General features: G+C 36.8%; 2 protein-coding genes across 3 annotated transcripts in view; one reads left to right on the forward strand and one right to left on the reverse strand.

The window, feature by feature from the left end:
• Positions 1 to 1,993, forward strand: part of NUDT6 (nudix hydrolase 6) — a 34,569-nt gene extending 32,576 nt beyond the window's left edge. For both annotated transcript variants that reach the window (XM_061192008.1, XM_061192009.1), the window contains one exon: positions 1,443 to 1,993. In XM_061192008.1, coding sequence (XP_061047991.1) covers positions 1,443 to 1,840 — 398 coding nt within the window. In that variant the 3' untranslated portion in view covers positions 1,841 to 1,993. The remainder of the gene's footprint in view (positions 1 to 1,442) is intronic.
• Positions 1,994 to 2,273: 280 nt separating this feature from the next.
• Positions 2,274 to 18,211, reverse strand: part of FGF2 (fibroblast growth factor 2) — a 57,089-nt gene continuing 41,151 nt past the window's right edge. Inside the window, 2 exon segments of the mRNA XM_061190988.1 lie at positions 2,274 to 2,496; positions 15,053 to 15,156. Of these exon segments, the coding sequence (XP_061046971.1) occupies positions 2,311 to 2,496; positions 15,053 to 15,156 (290 nt within the window). The 3' untranslated portion in view covers positions 2,274 to 2,310.

Consider the following 18,211-nt stretch of genomic DNA (forward strand, 5'->3'; position numbering starts at 1 on the left):
AAACATTTAAACAATTTTTAAGTCAGATCAGCAAATGACATGTAAAATTTAAGACTACTGCCACAATCTTTAACAAATGTAATAACAAACATGTATACTACTAAAAATTATCTTTCTTATTAAGGCAAGTTTTCCTTTTCTTAACATATAAATTCTTTTGTTTTCAGTTTAAAAATATAATTTCTAACCATGTTTAACCTAAGGCAAATCTCAATTATAAGGGAAGTCCACATATAATTCAAATATGGCAGACAAATGTCTTATATATTAAACAACACTTTACTCTTCCTGTGCATATTTCCAGAGCTGTTTATCAGAAAAAACATTGAGACATTTTTTTTTCTTTCAAGGACTTGCTCTTCCTTGCCTATTCCTCACTAGTAGGACTATTAAGGAGACAAATATAATTGACAATTTGGCAAACAAGAAAATGGAGGCATTAAAGGGTAGTTGAACAAAAATTTGTACCTGTGGCAATTGTGAAGCTTCCCAGCAAATAGGCAAGGAAGGCAGCTTTTTTAGGGGCTTCTCATAAACACTTTGGGAGACAATGACCGAGCATCACAAAATTAGAGAAATCCCATGTAGGAGGTTCATCTGGATATTTAGAAAAAGCAGCCACAAAAATAAGTTAATGGCAATAAAAATCCTGTCCCAGAAATTTGCATATTATTGAAAAATCAACCTTATAAAATGTGAAAACCCTAGTTGTATTATAAAATTCTGTAAATTGCAAGTTTTTTGAAAACTTCTGATGAATGACTGCAGGATTTTGCTGTTGGAGGAATGAATCCAAGTTCTTTGAAATTGCAAGAAACAAAGAAAATGCCAAAAATTAACCATGGTGGGATTGCATTCACAGGATAACTACAAGAGCATAACAAAATTGTTATAAAGGAGTCTGCTCTATGACTTCAGAGGCTTGACGGTCCCAGGAGACACCAGGGGAGAGTTGAATCATTTCATAGTTCAGTACATTCTGTAGCTCTCCAGACTTGTATAAAGAAGAATGGATCACTTTTTCTCAATTCTGATGTTTATAAATTTAGGCAGTTTTGATGGGTAATCAGGAACAGGATAATAATGAAAAAATACATAGGAATGTTAACTGCAGCTTTGCAACCTATGTTTTCACCTTTGGGGAAATAAAGCAGGAAGAATTTTTAAAAATGTGACTCCCAAAATATATATATAAGTGGGTAAGCCTGCAAGTAGCAGCCAAAGAAATATTCAATATTTCAAAAGCTTCTTAGATATACATTGGTAAGAAAATACTTCGGTACTTCAGGATGTCCAGAAGGCAAAGAGTTTACATTGAAAACTTTATTTTCTTAGGGTAAAGTTTTGCTTTTGAGCGTTTAGAAAATGCTTCTTGAAAATCTTTGATGATTAAATTCCTAAAAATGTGATCCTTATTGATTTGTACATTTTCTTCTATGTAGGAGATACAGCAGTTCGAGAAGTTTTTGAAGAGACTGGTATAAAGTCAGAATTCAGGTCCCTCCTGAGTATTCGGCAACAGCACACCCATCCTGGAGCTTTTGGGAAGTCAGATATGTATATTATCTGCCGCTTAAAGCCATATTCATTCACCATAAATTTTTGCCAGCGTGAATGCTTAAGGTGTGAGTGGATGGATCTCAGTGACCTAGTCAAGACTGAAAATACAACTCCGATCACCAGCAGAGTCGCTAGGCTGCTGCTGTATGGATACAGAGAAGGGTTTGACAAGATTGATCTGACCATGGAAGAACTTCCAGCAGTTTACACAGGCTTGTTCTATAAAATCTATCACAAGGAACTGCCAGACAGTTATAAAACTATGACAGGAATGGATTAAATTTATATTTACATGGTTTTAAAATGTTTAAGTAAATTGTACCTGTAGATTAATGTGTGCCATATTATAAGAAGTAGTGGACATTTGGTTTAACTAAATATCTGACTTAAATTTTCTAATGTCTATGATTTCCATGAAGACAACTTGTTTGTACGTATGCACATTTTAAAAGCCTCTTTTCAGATGAAGCAAATGTATGAAAAAGATTGTAGCTCTAAGTAAGCTTCACTGGATAAAGGCAAATGCTATATAAAAACTGGAAGTCTATGCATTTTCCAGGAATTTTTGTTGTTGTTGTTGTTGTTTTACTAAGGCAATGGTTAAATATTTTACTGTTAGATAAAAGGTTATCTGACCAGTTACCTAAACTGAGCAGATAGCTGTATACATTTTTCTTTTTCTTTCATCAACAAATTTCTAAAATATACCTCTTCTTTCATGTGAAGTGAGATCAGATGCTGCCATTAAGATCAGCTCTTAGCAGACATCGGAAGAAAAAGTATAGCTTTCTGCCCAGGTCCTGTTTTGGGTCCAAGTTTATACTGCCCAGTTCGTTTCAGTGCCACATACCAACTGGAGTATTTCCTTGACCGGTAAGTATTGTAGTTATTAGATTCCAATCGTTCAAAAAAGAAACACTCGTCTGTAACACATTTCTGAAAAACAAAGGAAAAATTAGTAGTTGTTGTCATACTTTTCATGTTAAATATTTAATGACAGTACACAGTGCTTTGGGTTCAGCAGGACAATCAAACTAGTGAGACTCAACAGGCCAAAATCGGACACAATCTATGTCTGCAGAAAGACGCAGGACAGGAACACAGCATATCAGCAGGACAATTTCAAGCACATTTCTTTGGAGGAGCAGTCCAAGCACCATTCTCCAGCCCCACAATGGACAGGTCAGGTGCTAGGCAGCAGGAGCACACAGGTGGTGTAGGAACCACACTGGCTCAGACTTGAAACATCCCATGAACATAGATTTCAGTGGTCTCCAAAAGAGACATACATCCAGTAACAAGAAAGACCTAAAAGTGATTAATAGCTCCTGTAGTCGGCTTCTAGAGATAAGAATTTTACTGGATATTTACTTGGCTTTAATGTTTTGACTACTGTTAACTGAACTTTTAAAAATTGAAATGCAAACTTATCTAGTTTGCTCATTTTTTTGTAACTTACTAAGAAAGCAACTTCAGTGCAAATAAATCACAGGTAGCCTTACAAAGAAGCATACATTGCACAAGGACCCAGCTGTACGATACCCAGGACTGTCTCATGATTTTCAAAGAGATTCAAACGTAATAACAGTGGAACACTTACAGTAGAGTAACACGGATACTCTGTAGCCAATACTTGCTACCTGTGGTGAAATTATTGTGCTTCCTTTGTTAACTGAAGTTAACCTGTTTGTTTTACTTTATCTTGTCATTTTTCAGTGCCACCAATAAAAATCTTCCTCTTTCTCTATTCCAGGTTTAAGGTCAGGAGTCGAAAAGTAAAGAGTGAAAGGAAAAGTCATGTAATCATAAAGATAGCATGAAAGGTCAGCATTGAGCTTCATGGGCTAATTTCCCAGAAATAGACCTAAACCACATCAGTCAGTTATCCTCAGGACATTGATATGCTAATTTTTTGGTGTTCAGTCAGCCTACAGGGTGCCCCACCTTGCTAGTTAGCACTCCCTATAATGCTTGGCCAACTGGGATACATACCATGCCAGTAATATTTGCCTTCTCAGCCAGTTGCTAGTATTTTGGAGAAAAGAAATAGTACCAGGGATTAAGTGGATAATATTGATACATTATGGAAACCACAATTTTTTTTTTTTTTAAACAGAGGTTACTTGTACCTTTTTACACAGAGGGGAGAGAAGGAAATTGTGCATCTGTGCTGAACATTCAGACATGTAAGTTTACTAAACAGCTGATGTGCACTTGAAAACAAACTGCATTTTTTTTAATGGGTAGTAGAGCCAAAATTCAGTCTCAATAAAAGCATGCATCTAACATCCCATTTTAAGCAATTTTCAGTTCTCTCCATCCTAAGTTTACAAATCATCTTCATTGGTTGTGATGTCAATAATCCTGTTAAAAACTGATGCAGTGTAATTTTTTTAACCTTTATAAACATATTCACAGAGCTTTTTTCCTATATTCAATGTTTAACTGCTCACCATTTCAAACTTAAGAGAAAAGGAGATCTTCAGAGGAATGACATCACAGAGGAAGTGGGTAAGTAGCTTTTAAAGGCTTATAACAAATTGTACCTTGCCTTCAAGCCTTATTTTATATAGGCCCAGGAGCTGGGAAATCCCTTAATTCATGGTTATTGACTGCTCTCATGCATATCATTTTATTTAAATACCGCAACAATCCTGTGACATAATGTATCATATATACTCATTAACAAATGAGGAATCTAAAACTCAAGGCTCATAGATTAGGAGACTAGGATTGACATATATACACTACTGTATATAAAACAGATAACTAATGAGAACTGACTGTATAGCACAGGGAACTCTACTCAGTGCTCTGTGGTGACCTAAATGGGAAGGAAATCCAGAAAAGAGGGGATATATGTATACATATAGCTGATTCACTTTGCTGTACAGCAAAAACTAACACAACATTGTAAAGCAACTATACTCCAAAAAAAATAATAAATAAATAAATAAAATCAGGAGAATAAATAAATAAAACTCAAGGCTCTTAGTAACTTATTTCAGATTGTGGACACCCTTTGCCCATGTATCCATCTGACACCTTTTCATCAAATTACATTTTCCTTTTTTTTTTTAATTTAAGAATAATTTTGGGATACAGAAAGCACACAGTTCAAATAATGCATTTATTCATTTAATGTAATTTTTTTCTTCTAGGCACTGGGATACATCAGTGAACAAAACTGAACAAAGATCCCTGCCTTTGTGCTGGTCAAATTCTCACTGGGGGAGACACAAAATAAGCAGTAAGCATAATTGAATAAATCGTACGCTAAAATACGATACATCCTATGGGAAAAAGTAAAACTGAGAGGATAAGAGGGATGGGGAGTGGTGTGGGTACAGATGAGGCTGCAGTATTAACTAGCAGGCTCCACTGAGAAAGTGATATTTGAGCAAAAACCTGAAGGAGCTGGAGTTAACCCTCCAGATACCAGAGAACAGCATCCCAAGCAGACAGAGGGAAAAGCCAGTGTAAAATCCCTACAACAGGATCATGCCTAAAGTGTGTGAAGGGCAGCAAGAAGGCCAGTGTAAATGAAGCAGAGGATTTGAAGGGGAAAGGAAATAAAGTCAGAGAGGTAATGAGATAGGAGATTTATAGGCTATTGTAAGTATTTTGGCTTCTATCCTGAGAAATTGAAAAGCCGTTGTAGACTTTTGAGCATGATCTGACATTTCTCCAGGATTACTCTGGCTGTCAAGATTACTCTGGGCCAAAGGCAAATGCAGATACACCCATTAGAGGCTTGCTCAGTAACCTAGACAGAGAGGGAGACTCAGACCACGGTGGTAGCAGCAGAGATGGTAAGAAGCTGTCTGCTTCTGGATGTATTCTGAAAGTAGAGTCAACACAGTTTCCTGACAGATCAGATGCGCAGTGTAAGATATAGAGGAATCAAGGGTGGCACTGAAGTTTATGTTCTAGATGATGGACTTGCTGAGATGGGGAAAGCTATGAGTGGGAACAGGTTTTATAGAGAAAGATTAGGAATTCAGTTTTGGACATGTTGAGTTTGAGATAAATATTAGATGTCCTAAAGGAGATAAAGAGTGTTTACTGAGCGCATACCCTGCAAGAGACAAATCACGTAACCTTCTTTCCCTCTTACTAATGCTAATAACCACAGAATTGGAACTTGAAAAGTACTAATTTATTTGGAATGCTGAGAAGTGTTTTAAGTTACAATAATTCCAATAAGCCATATTCTCAATTCTAAAAGGTATGGAATCTAAAAAATGAATGTAGATGTATATGTATGAGAGTAATATAAATCTGTCATGCATCAGTGGTAGGCCACACCTCAAGATTTGCCTGAATATTATCCACATGAACTAGCTTAGCTTATGGTCCTACATAAGGGGCGCAATAACCATTTGTTGATACTGATAACAGTGATGCTAATGATTTTAAAGATGGTGCTGGAAATTTGACCCCTTGTAGGGGCATCTGAATAGGAAAGAATCAAATAGAGTTTGAAAAAGCATAGTCAACATTTAAAATAGTTTGATTTGTATTTTGTCTATATATTTAATTTACTTTGAAATTTCAAAAAGAAAGTAAACTGATGTGAGATATTTATACATAATGAAAAACTGACCCTAGGAAATGATAGGAACCAGGTTTCTCACTATTGGAGTGGGTAGTTACAGACAAGCCAGCAGGGAAGGCTAAAATGGTTCATGTGATACTGTTGGATTAGGGTTGGATAACATCAGTATGTACTCATTTTTAGTTGAATACAGATGGTTAAATATAGAAATATTTATAGTTATGTGTATATATATATATCCAGGTTGGTATATGCCTATATTCCTTGCTCGGTCAGATAAGAGGGCCTGGAAGCAGACACACCTCGGTAGCAACAAGCACGCCCAGATCTTGGTTTCTGATACCATTTTCCAGTAGAAGGAACCAAGCCTCCTTAGAGAAATGGCTCATTCTGGGCTGGAGTAGGGAATATACAAGATGAGACTGGAGCACTCCTAGAGGACATAAAATAAGGAAGTGCTCAGAAAACCCCGCATTGACTGGGGTATGTCAAAGAATACAGGAGCCAAATGAAAAAGCTCCCAATAGCCAAAGCAGAAACAATTTGAACAACAAAATAATACAGTTTTGGATTATAACCCAAAGTACAAAATAAATATCCATGCATATATACTGATATACATGATTAACTAAATAAAAGAAGTTGTTTCTCATACAAAAGAATTCCAAATAGTTTATGCAGATACTTCCTCCTCCAGGAGACGGAGCATAAACCTCCCCCGCCCCGACTCCCATCTCTTCAATGTAGACTGTGTATAGTGACTTTCTTCCAAATACAGTATGGAGAGGGGAAAACAGCAGTAACTTTACAGTGGAGACAAACACTACCTCAGCCAGCTGACCAAGGTTAATATTATTAGTGATAAGCATGTTCCCTGAAACGATACAATGAAAATAGTACTTTACCTCTGTGATCTACCTCCCAAACACTCATAACCCATGTCTAATCATGAGGAAAACATCAGGCAAACTCAAACTGAAAGACCTTCTAACAAATACTTGACCAGTACTTCTCAAACTGTCAAAGTAATCAAAAAAGGAAAGTCTAAGGAAATGTCATGATCTAAGGGAGACTATAGAAACATGATGACTAAATGTGGTATCCTGAGTGGGATCCTGGAACAGAAAAAGGACGTGAGGTAAAAATTAAGGAAATATGAATAAAGTGTGAACTTCAGCTAATAATGATGTATCAATATTGGTTCATTAGTCATGACAGGTGTACCATACTAATGTAACATGTTAATAGGAGAAGCTGGGTGTGGAGTATACAGAAATTCTGTACTGCATCTTCACAACTTTTCTGTAAACCTAATACTATTCTAAAATCAAAATTTATTTTTTAAAAAACCTGACCTTAGGGCTACAAGTATGACCACAAAAAAAGAATCTCAAGTAACTGAATTTAGTAACTCTAGTTACACTATGAGGGATAAAAGCATCTCATTCATTTCTGTGCTCTACAATATCCAAATACAGATCATTTATTTATACATACATATCCACTTTATTTCACCATACTATAAATGCCAGGTGGGTGGAGATTTTCTTCTGTTGTTTTTCTTCTATTCTATTGCTATATCAGTGCCTGGCACATAGTGATCAATAAATATTTACTAAATTAATGAATAAATGAAACTTTTATATAGGTTACAGTAAAAATACCATTCAATGGCACTGCAAAATCTAAATAAGAACAAAGGAACTAAGACCAAGGAAAATCCAGCCTAAGTACTGAAATATAGAATATAGTCTAATTTTATGGACTAATTTAGTCCCTGAGGAAACTAAGCCAGTTGACCCATTGCAAGAGTTTGACTATCCTAACAACATCTGTGAGGATCTTTATGAGCCAGGAAACCAGGGTTCCAGTCTTGCCTTGATCCCTAACTATCTTGTATCTTTGAGCAAGTCACTTAACCGCTCTGAACCTTACTTTTCTCATCTGTAAAATAAGACTGGATTAGGTGATCTTTAAGATCCCTCCCAATCTTTAACAATTTTTAAGCCTTTAAAACAACCTTAAAGCCCTGGCATACTATAAGAAAATAAGAACTAGAGTAAATTCTCCTCCCCCTGCCGCCCCCCCCATCCCCTGTCCTTATGTATTGGCCTCAGAATTCTCGTGCACTGCTGAATGTTAGATTGACCCTTATGCTCACTCCCCCATGCTCTGTTTTTTGGATTGTTTGTTCTTTTACAGTACTTTGATTTTGCAGTTTTGGCTTTTGAGAGAGTTTGCTCAACATGAGTCCAAGAATAGTTTTGCTTACACCGCTTCTGAGAATTAAAAACAGACATGATGTGTAAGTATCAGTGTTGACTATTTCAAAACAAACTAAGACAGACACAAATTGTAAAAAGTTAAAAGTAAATTTAATCTTAATATTGTAATATATATATGTAGCTTATGTAAAATTTTATAAGATTGGATTCTAAAAGAAGCAGTAATTTTTATAAAGCAGTAACCTTTGCATTTAATCTAGTATTTTATCTCTTAAAAATGATATTCATTCTTCTTTACTGCATTCTTCTGACAAATATAATCAGTATATATCACCATTCTGTATAAGTGAACCCTCAAAAATCTCTTTTCTCTACTTTAAGTTTCATTTCATTGTAAGGCCCCTCAAGTAAGAAAGTTACTCGATAAGTAAAAAAAATTTTACTTTTACAGTAATTAAATGTATATTCTCAGATACGATACATAATTTTTGCATATTTGACTCTTACAGATCAACACAGATCACACACATTCTAATACTTACTGAATTATTTTGTTTAGGTTATCACAATCTGTCGCATAATATAGAAAACAATGTGCAACTTTCTAGCAGCTAAAGACCAGGCAGATTTTTTCATACCAGTACTAACACTGAGGTTGTTTGGTGATTTAAACTTAAGACTACAGTTAACCTCATTATATGCAATTTTTGAACATAGAAGAAATCATAGATCCTAATATTTGTCCTGGGCTTCTGTTGTTCATAGCAACAAAATATATTTTGCTATGGAATGGAATACGGAGTCTGTTGTATATTAAGGAACTACTCAACTTCAGCCTCCAAATTTAGGCTTTGGCAGGTAAATATAGTTACTCTTTGAACATTTATATTTTCTAGCTTCAAAGAAGGGGAAAGACCCTTAAGAAGTGTTTCAAACAGTGAGAAATCCTTAGCCTGAATACATTCATGCCATTAATATGTGAAGATGTTGGAGGAAAAAAATGGTACACAACTTAGTCTTTTTTAATACTCTCAACTGGTAGTAATCAACCTAACCTGACTTTTAGAAACCAAAATGTGTTATTATCCAGCATGCTCTTCTTTCTGAGAAGAAACTATAATGTTTTACAAATCAGTGTAGGAATCGCACACAGGATAAAATGCAGAAGAACCCAGGGATGTGCCATAACATAGCAGTCTGAAATGGGGCCCTGTAGAAGAAGAGTGGGGAAGAATTATGCCTTTGGCAAGTGCAAGTTCATAAACCCCAGTGTCTCTAGGTAATAAGGAACATCTGCATCCCCAAATGATGGCTACTGGTCACAACACTGGACTTATCCCAAAGTTGTTTTGTTTTGTTTTTCTTTCTTACATGCCAGTTGTCTCTTCCCATTGTCACCTGAGTGAGGTCCCTGCTGACATCCCTGGCTACAGTGTCTTTCATCATCAGTGATTCATCTCAACCCATTAAACAGTGGAACAGATGCTATTAATAGCCAAGGGTCAAGACTTTTAATTTCTTGCCTGAAAGTTGCTATTGTTGACAGCTCAATGCCTATGGATCTGGCTCAGAGGAAAATATGCCACTTCCTGAACCACCACCACCACCACCTCCTTTGTTTGGGGGTAGGGACACTTACTTTTTCATCTGAAAATTGACACAGCCCACCCAGACTAATCTGAAAGAGGATTGCTGCTGAAGAGACAAGGCAGCAAGCCACACAAATTGAATGGTAAGACTAGAGATTGACTCGTGACCTTGGCATGGAATAGATCCAGTGACGGGAGCTGGAACAACTGGATCTTGGCTGGTGCCTTTCCTCAAATAAAACTGATAAATCCTGAATATTCCATTTATGTGTAACAGCTGTGGCTTTGTCCCTACAGAGTTTGTGATAAATTTCTGAGTCAATAAATTGCTAAATTAACTCTTACTGTACCAGCTTGAAGGAAATCTGTTGTATCTGGAAGAATTAACACACATCCAAGGGGACAGAAATATATTTAAGACTAAATAGAATGCTGTGACCTTAATCTTGTGAAAGGTCCTGCTTAGCTAAGGAAGAAATTAGAAAACACTGTTTAGAGCACTTTATGCTTCTGATGGTACAGAATCAACAGTTTGGGAAGCTTAATGCCTATGTGCCAAGAGAAGAGGTCAGAATTCTCTGAATTCTAACTTGTAGAGAATTCTCTAAGAATGAGAAGACAGCTCAGGTTTTAGGTCTAGTGTCTTAAATTGTCTCCTCTTTTACAGACCCCAGTAGTTTCAAAGACTCACTGTAGAGTAACTTCTCAACCTAAATGTCCATTGACATTTATTTACAAAATAGAAACAGACTCACAGACATAGAAAACAAACTTATGGTTACCAAAGGGGGAAGAGCAGGGAGGGATAAATTAGGAGTTTGGGATTAGCAGATACAAACTACTATGTATAAAATAGATAAACAACAAAGTCCTAGTGTATATATCACAAGGAACTATATTCAATATCTTGTATAACCTATAATGGAAAAGAATATGAAAAATATATATATATATTGAATCACTTTGCTCTACACCAGAAACTAACACAACATAGTAAATCAACTATACTTCAGTTTTTAAAAAAAAAATTTTAATAAGGTAGAGTAGCTTCTGTTTTCATCACATTTGACAATTATTTTTATCATTACAGATGAACCTGTGTTCCAGCCTGTGTTCTCAAGATAAATAACCCCTCCAATGACTGTCTTACAGGGCCACCATGATTACCAGATTACTGGCTCTTCTAATCTCTATAAGTGGAAAACCACAGGGTAACAATCTGAAGTCACAAGACAGACATAGCAAAGTCTAGAGCTTTAAAAACCATTTTGACTAGTGTCAATTTGACTAGTGTTGTCCATAGTTGAGACAGAAGCAAATGTTGTATGTATTTACTTTCTTTCCTCCACCACCTTTACTGTCTGACAGTAGCCAAATCAACACTATTGCAGGAGACAAAGTAATTCACACTGTGTTTTGTTACATCCTGAGGTGAGAAGAGTAGGGTTAACCCCTCTTCTCTCTACAAGGTCAAGGTCATCCAAAATTACCCATTGATTCACTGTCCTGGAAATATTTAAAATGCTACTTCAGTAGATTCCCAAAGTATTACATCATCCCTTGAGTTGACAACAGGCTGGTAGGAAAAAAAAAAAACAGTGGAAGAAGTGAAAGTTCCAAGTAGTCAGCCTTTCATAGCTATATTTTTTTTGCCTAGGAAACCTCATCCATTCCCCTGCTTTAGCCACCACATATATGCTTATGACGCCCAAATCTATATATCAACACATACCTCTCCTCTAAACTCCAGACCCGTAATTCCAACTTGTAGTGAACATCTTCACCTGAATTTCTCTTAGGCAACTCAAACTAGATAAGACTAAATTTGAACCTGTATTACCTTTTCCCAGAACTTGCTCTTTTCCTCTTCCCCCTTTCTCATCTACCTCCTCATCCAAACTGGAAACCTGGATGTCATCTTTGACTTTTTCCTCTACTGTACTCCTAACTCTGGTCAACCTCAGTGCTAGCGCTTTACTCCATCCTCTTCATCCTGTTACTGCCAGGTTCTGATCATCACTTGCTTGGACTATGCCCATGGCCTTCTAACTGGCCTGTCTCCACCAGCCTTCGCCCCCTCAAATCCATCCTCTGCACTGCTGCCAGAGAGCTCTTGAATTCAAATCTCATGTGTCTCTTCTTAAAACTCTTTATGGCTTCCCACTGCTGAGAGCAGCATGGTGCTATCAGGTACTTCAGCAGGCACTGCTTCTCCAGCCTCATCTCTTCCCTTCTACCTTCTACTGCCTTTGCACCTTACACTCCAGCAGTAGTGAATTGTAATTCTGGAGAAACCCCTAGTAAGCTTTCTGCATCCATGCCTGTGCCATGTCCTAGAATTATCTATACCCTGATCTCTATTCCTCTGCTCCCGAACTGCCTGATAAACTCCTTCCTCTACATTATGTCAGATCCTCTTTGTAGGTCACTTTTCCCAATCTAGACAAGTTTAATTGCTCCCTTTCCTTTATTACTATGCATGCATGCAACATATAGAAGAACACATCAAAGCCACCCCTTACACATTATTACTAATACTTATTTACACTTCTGCCTCCCCAGATTGTCACTTATTAAAGGCACAGGCCATTTTGTGTTCAATTTTATAACCCTAATGCCTAGCACGGTATCTAGTATGCTGTACACTCAAAAAATACTAGCTATTGAAGAGGATTCTAAAATTTATTCAATTACAAAAATAGAGCACTGCTACACTGAGACTTATTTATCCTGCAAAAATCACATAAATATATTAAATATATCTTTGTCAGACGATCAGTCAGACGGTTGAATATTCTTTTTCTCTGTAAGTCTGTTTCAGTCCCTTCAGAAATCCAAAGATCACATACAGATGGCCAAGAGGCACATGAAAAGATGTTCAACATCACTAATTATTAGAGAAATGCAAATCAAAACTACCATGAGGTATCACCTCACACCAGTCAGAATGGCCATCATCAAAAAATCTACAAACCATAAATGCTGGAGAGGGTGTGGAGAAAAGGGAACCCTCCCACATTTGATGGGAATGTAAATTGGTACAGCCACTATGGAGAACAGTATGGAGGTTCCTTAAGAAACTAAAAATAGAGCTACCATATGATCCAGCAATCCCACTCCTGGGTATATATCCGGAGAAAACGGTAATTTGAAAAGAAGATACATGCATCCCAATGTTCATTGCAGCACTATTTACAATAGCCATGACATGGAGGCAACCTAAATGCCCATCGACAGGAATGGGTAAAGAAGATGTGGTACATATATACACAATGGACTATTACTCAGCCATAAAAATGAATGAAATAATGCCATTTGCAGCAACATGGATGGACATAGAAATTATATACTAAGTGAAGACAGAGAAAGACAAATATATGATATCACTTATATGTGGAATCTAAAAAAATGGTACAAATGAACTTATTTACAGAACAGAAATAGAGTCACAGATGTAAAAAACAAACAGTTATCGGGGGGAAAAGGGGAGGGATAAACTGGGACATTGGGGTTGACATATACACACTACTATGTATAAAATAGATAACTAATAAGGGCCTACTGTATAGCACAGGGAACTCTACTCAATACTCTGTAATGACCTATATGGGAAAAGAATCTAAAAATGCGTGGATATATGTATAATTGATTCACTTTGCTGTACAGCAGAAACTAGCACAACATTGTAAATCAACTACACGCCAATAAAAAATTAATTAAAAAAAAAGAAATCCAAAGATCTTCACTCAGAAAACAATTCAAAAACTATATATAAGCTCAAAACACCACAACTGCTCAGTACTGTTAGATCCATTCTGTAGGGAAAGTTATAGAGCACTATATAACTGGCTACTGGTATTGGTATTATGGCTGTGGTTTGTATATACACACACTTTTAGGTACATGTCTTATCTACTCCCCCAATGAGACAGAAGTACGATCTGTGTCTTTTATACTGATCTGCTTCCCTGCATCATTCCCCACACAGTGTCTGCTCAACAGACATACAATCCTGGTTGTAATAATAATGGTGAAGTTGACAGGGAGCCTGTATTAATGGAAAGAATACTAGCCAGCAGCAAGGACCCTGGAGTAGCTGTGATAAAAAGTAAAAAAAAGAGAAGTCCCTGCCCTTAATGAGCTTATATATAAATGAGAAGTAACATGAGGAGGAAGTAACAATTTTGAGGACCTATTATGTTTAAGACCCTGATTTTGCCACTTGATATAAATTATTTAATTTAGTCCACACAAAAACTCTGAGATACGATCATTATTGTCTCTATTTTATAGTATTCTAAATGGCAAGTGTTTCTATGTCATATTTGAAAGAAGCTTAAAAACGCATACTCAAAATTTTATATGTCCATCCCAATGATCTTCAGACAACTGCACAATATAAAGATTTTTTTAAAACTGTAGTTTTAGGGACTTCCCTGGTGGCACAGTGGTTAAGAATCTGCCTGCCAATGCAGGGGACACGGGTTCAAGCCCTGGTCCAGGAAGATCCCACATGCCGTGGAGCAACTAAACCTGTGCACCACAACTACTGAGCCTGCGCTCTAGAGCCACAACTGCTGAGCCTGCATGCCATAACTACTGAAGCCCGTGCGCCTAGAGCCCGTGCTCCGCAACAGGGAAGCCACCGCAATGAGAAGCCTGCGCGTTGCAATGAAGAGTAGCCCCTGCTCGCCGCAACTAGAGAAAGCCTGTGCAGCAGCGAAGACCCAACGCGTCCAAAAGTAAATAAACTTATTAAAAATATAATAATTTAAAAATAAAACTATAGTTTAATAGCTTTGCAGCAAAGGCAGTAAAATGCAGTGAATCAGAGTTCCTGCTCTGGAGTCAAGACTGCCTGGCGTGCCGTCCTGGCGTGCCATCCAGGCTCTGCCTCATATGAACTGTGTTTTCTTGGTTACTTTATTACTCCCTCAGAACTTCAGTTTTTGCCTCTGTGAAATAGAGTATAATACTCTATTTTATAGAATGAATGTGAAGATTAAATGATATACCTGTAAAACCCTTAATAAAGATTTAATAATACCAATACTAGTAAATTCATAGCAATAAAAGCTAAATTAAAAAAAAAAAAGTACAAAAACAGAAAGCATACTTACAGAAGCCAGTAATCTTCCATCTTCCTTCATAGCAAGGTAACGGTTCGCACACACTCCTTTGATAGACACAACCCCTCTCTCTTCTGCTTGAAGTTGTAGTTTGACTATAAGTAATGGAGAAAAAATTACCTTTGTAGCATCATAGAAAAAAGAGGCATCAACACATTTATGCAACATACAGGGTAAAGACGAGGCACTTGTGCAACCAGCTAACCCACCGTGGCAAGGAGTTGGGGGACAGGGGCCAGATGTCAATTAAATTCTGTTAGAATGAGAGGCAGACCCACTAAAGTATGAGTGCCTCTTGACTCCCTTCTCAATCCAGTGTCAGTGAGCGGATAAGAGTGACAGATGGAGGGGCTTCCCTGGTGGCGCAGTGGTTGAGAGTCTGCCTGCCAATGCAGGGGACACGGGTTCGAGCCCTGGTCTGGGAAGATCCCACATGCCGCGGAGCAACTAGGCCCGTGAGCCACAACTACTGAGCCTGCGCGTCTGGAGCCTGTGCTCCGCAACAAGAGAGGCCGCGACAGTGAGAGGCCCGCGCACCGCGCACCGCGATGAAGAGTGGCCCCCGCTTGCCACAACTACAGAAAGCCCTCGCACAGAAACGAAGACCCAACACAGCCAAAAATAAATAAATAAATAAATAAATAAAGGAGTTCCTTTAAAAAAAAAAAAAAAGTGACAGATGGAGAATTTTTTTCCCTTGATGTGTAATTAGCCTCCACTTGGCCCTGTTAACTACTTAGATTTTTTTTTTTTAATGAACATATTTTAAGAGTACATAAATATATGAACTACTTGTGAGAATTTCCACCCTACTGCCTAACTTTAAACTCTTTAAAAGTTATTTTAACCAATTCTTCACAAATAAAATATAATTGCTCACTATTATCTTTTGGTTTGTATTTCCCTGAGTTTCCTCACCTCTTATTTCTAGCTTCCCCTTCAATACAATACCAAATGCATTTATCTTTCTTTATGGAGGGATTGTGATGTATAGATTTTTTTTTTTGCAAATATCTATTGGAAAACAAAATGTTTATGCTTAATTTGCTTATAGTGTGATGAAAGATTTTCAGAATGTAAGATCCTGAAGAGGATGACCTATGTGTTACACTACATTATCAATATTAAGCAGACTGTTGGAAAACAAAAAAATAGATATTACATGATCATGATGATAATGCCATAGGGACAAATAATCATCTAATTAATTCAGTTAAAATTAAGTTTAAAATTTGTTTCGCTATTCAGAGGCAGCATTCTCCTGCCTAGAACAGCATTCCCCAAAATGTATTTTGGCTAACAGAGATTACTTAAAAAACAGGTTTTGGGGCCAAATAAATTTAGGAAATTCTTGGTTAAGTCAAGTTAACTCTTTATTGTCAAACTTCTCAGAACTTTGCCTCTCATAACCTGCATTATAAATCACCATAAGTGGATCAAGTACACAGTGTGTATAAAATGTGCTTGGGTCCCAGAACAAGTTTTTTCATAGGCTATTCTGTGGCCTATAAACATATCTAGGACATTCTTGAGAGCAATAGAAAAAAGCAGTGAATATTCAAAATTTTAGAAATCAGAATAATATTATTTGGATAACATTAGAAACATAAAGTAAATTTAATTTTCCCAGGTGTTTCCAGGCAGCTAGGAAACATGGCACGAAAAGGCAATGTTTGAAAAATTCTGGAATTACTATTAACTTTGTTAGACATAATTATGTCATATTAATTATGTTTTAAATTTTTTCCTATCAGGTAGAACAACATACGGGTAAAATGAGATATAACATCTGGGGTTGGCTTTAAAATAGTCCAGGAATCAATCAATCAATAATTTTTTAATAAAATGGGTGGGATAAATAAAACAAGATTGATTAACCTATGTCAATAGTTATTAGAAGCATGGGAGTTCATTATTCTATTCTCGTTACTTTATGAATGTTTGAGAATTTACATTTTTTAAAAAAAGATATTTGTTGGACATTTAATGTCTGATTCTCCTCTGTACCAGTCACTCCAGGTGAAATTCTTCTACAGAATCTTAAAAGATAGTACAAAGTAAAAGGAATATAATCAAGACATGAAAACTAAACAGAGAAAGGCATAAAGTCTCTTTCAAAACATGGGAAACTGTAGAAAATAATATTTATTTTTAACAAATATAAGCAAAATTAATGATTATGAATAAAAATCCTTGTATATAGCTCTAAAGTGATGTAGATAAGCCATATTAATTATGAATGCATTTGCATCTCTTTTTAACTCATATGGTTGTATAAATGCTCCTGAGGCAAGACTGCATAGTCAATCACTATACTTTTTTCCCGGCATTTTATCAATAAACTGTAGCCTAGCTCAAGCCCACCATCTTGTAAATGTGTATTACTGGTCATAAGGCAGATTATGGATACTAATGTGTGGTCAGTACCTGCGACTCAGTACCCAAAGTAAATGTCATCATTCATTTATTCATTGGCCTTTCACAGATTTCTTGGGATTCCACATTAGGATATTGTCATTTGATAAGCCACTAAAAAGTAAATACTAATGGTAGATGCCTGAAAAGTGTTTCCATTAACATATAACTATAAAAATATAAACTTTAAAAGTAAGCAGAGCCTGAAACCAATAAGAAGCTGGATAATCCGCAAAATCATAGATTTTCTTTAAAAACCCATCAGAGCTGAGATGCAAAGAGACCTAAGTAAACTAAATTTCACATACAGATGATCCCTCCCCCCCCCCAAAAGATGACCTGCTTCCATCTTTGACAGGAAGAAGACTAACCCTATGAAAATGGGGAGTATAAAGAAACCAACTGAACTTTTACAAACTTTTAAGTGCTGCTGATGTGAGGAACTGGATTTCTAAGGAGCCCTAATCAAACAGCAATTCCATACCCACCTGCCGGTTCTCTCCTACAGAGCTTGCACCTAGTGCACAACCATCACACACCAGAGGCAGAGGACAGAACAGAAGGGCTAAGAGATCCTTCTGAAGCACCTAAGGCTTTGCTGAGTGCAAAGCAGCAGTCCACTGACAGCTGGGAGTGGAACAGAGCTGAGAGAGAGCCCTCTGAGAATCACTGAGCCTTCACCAAATGAAAAGCAGGATGAAGAGAGCTCTTCAAAGACAAGGGTAGAGTTCAAGA

Source organism: Eubalaena glacialis, chromosome 5 (genome assembly GCF_028564815.1).
Source record: "Eubalaena glacialis isolate mEubGla1 chromosome 5, mEubGla1.1.hap2.+ XY, whole genome shotgun sequence".
Taxonomy (NCBI): domain Eukaryota; kingdom Metazoa; phylum Chordata; class Mammalia; order Artiodactyla; family Balaenidae; genus Eubalaena; species Eubalaena glacialis.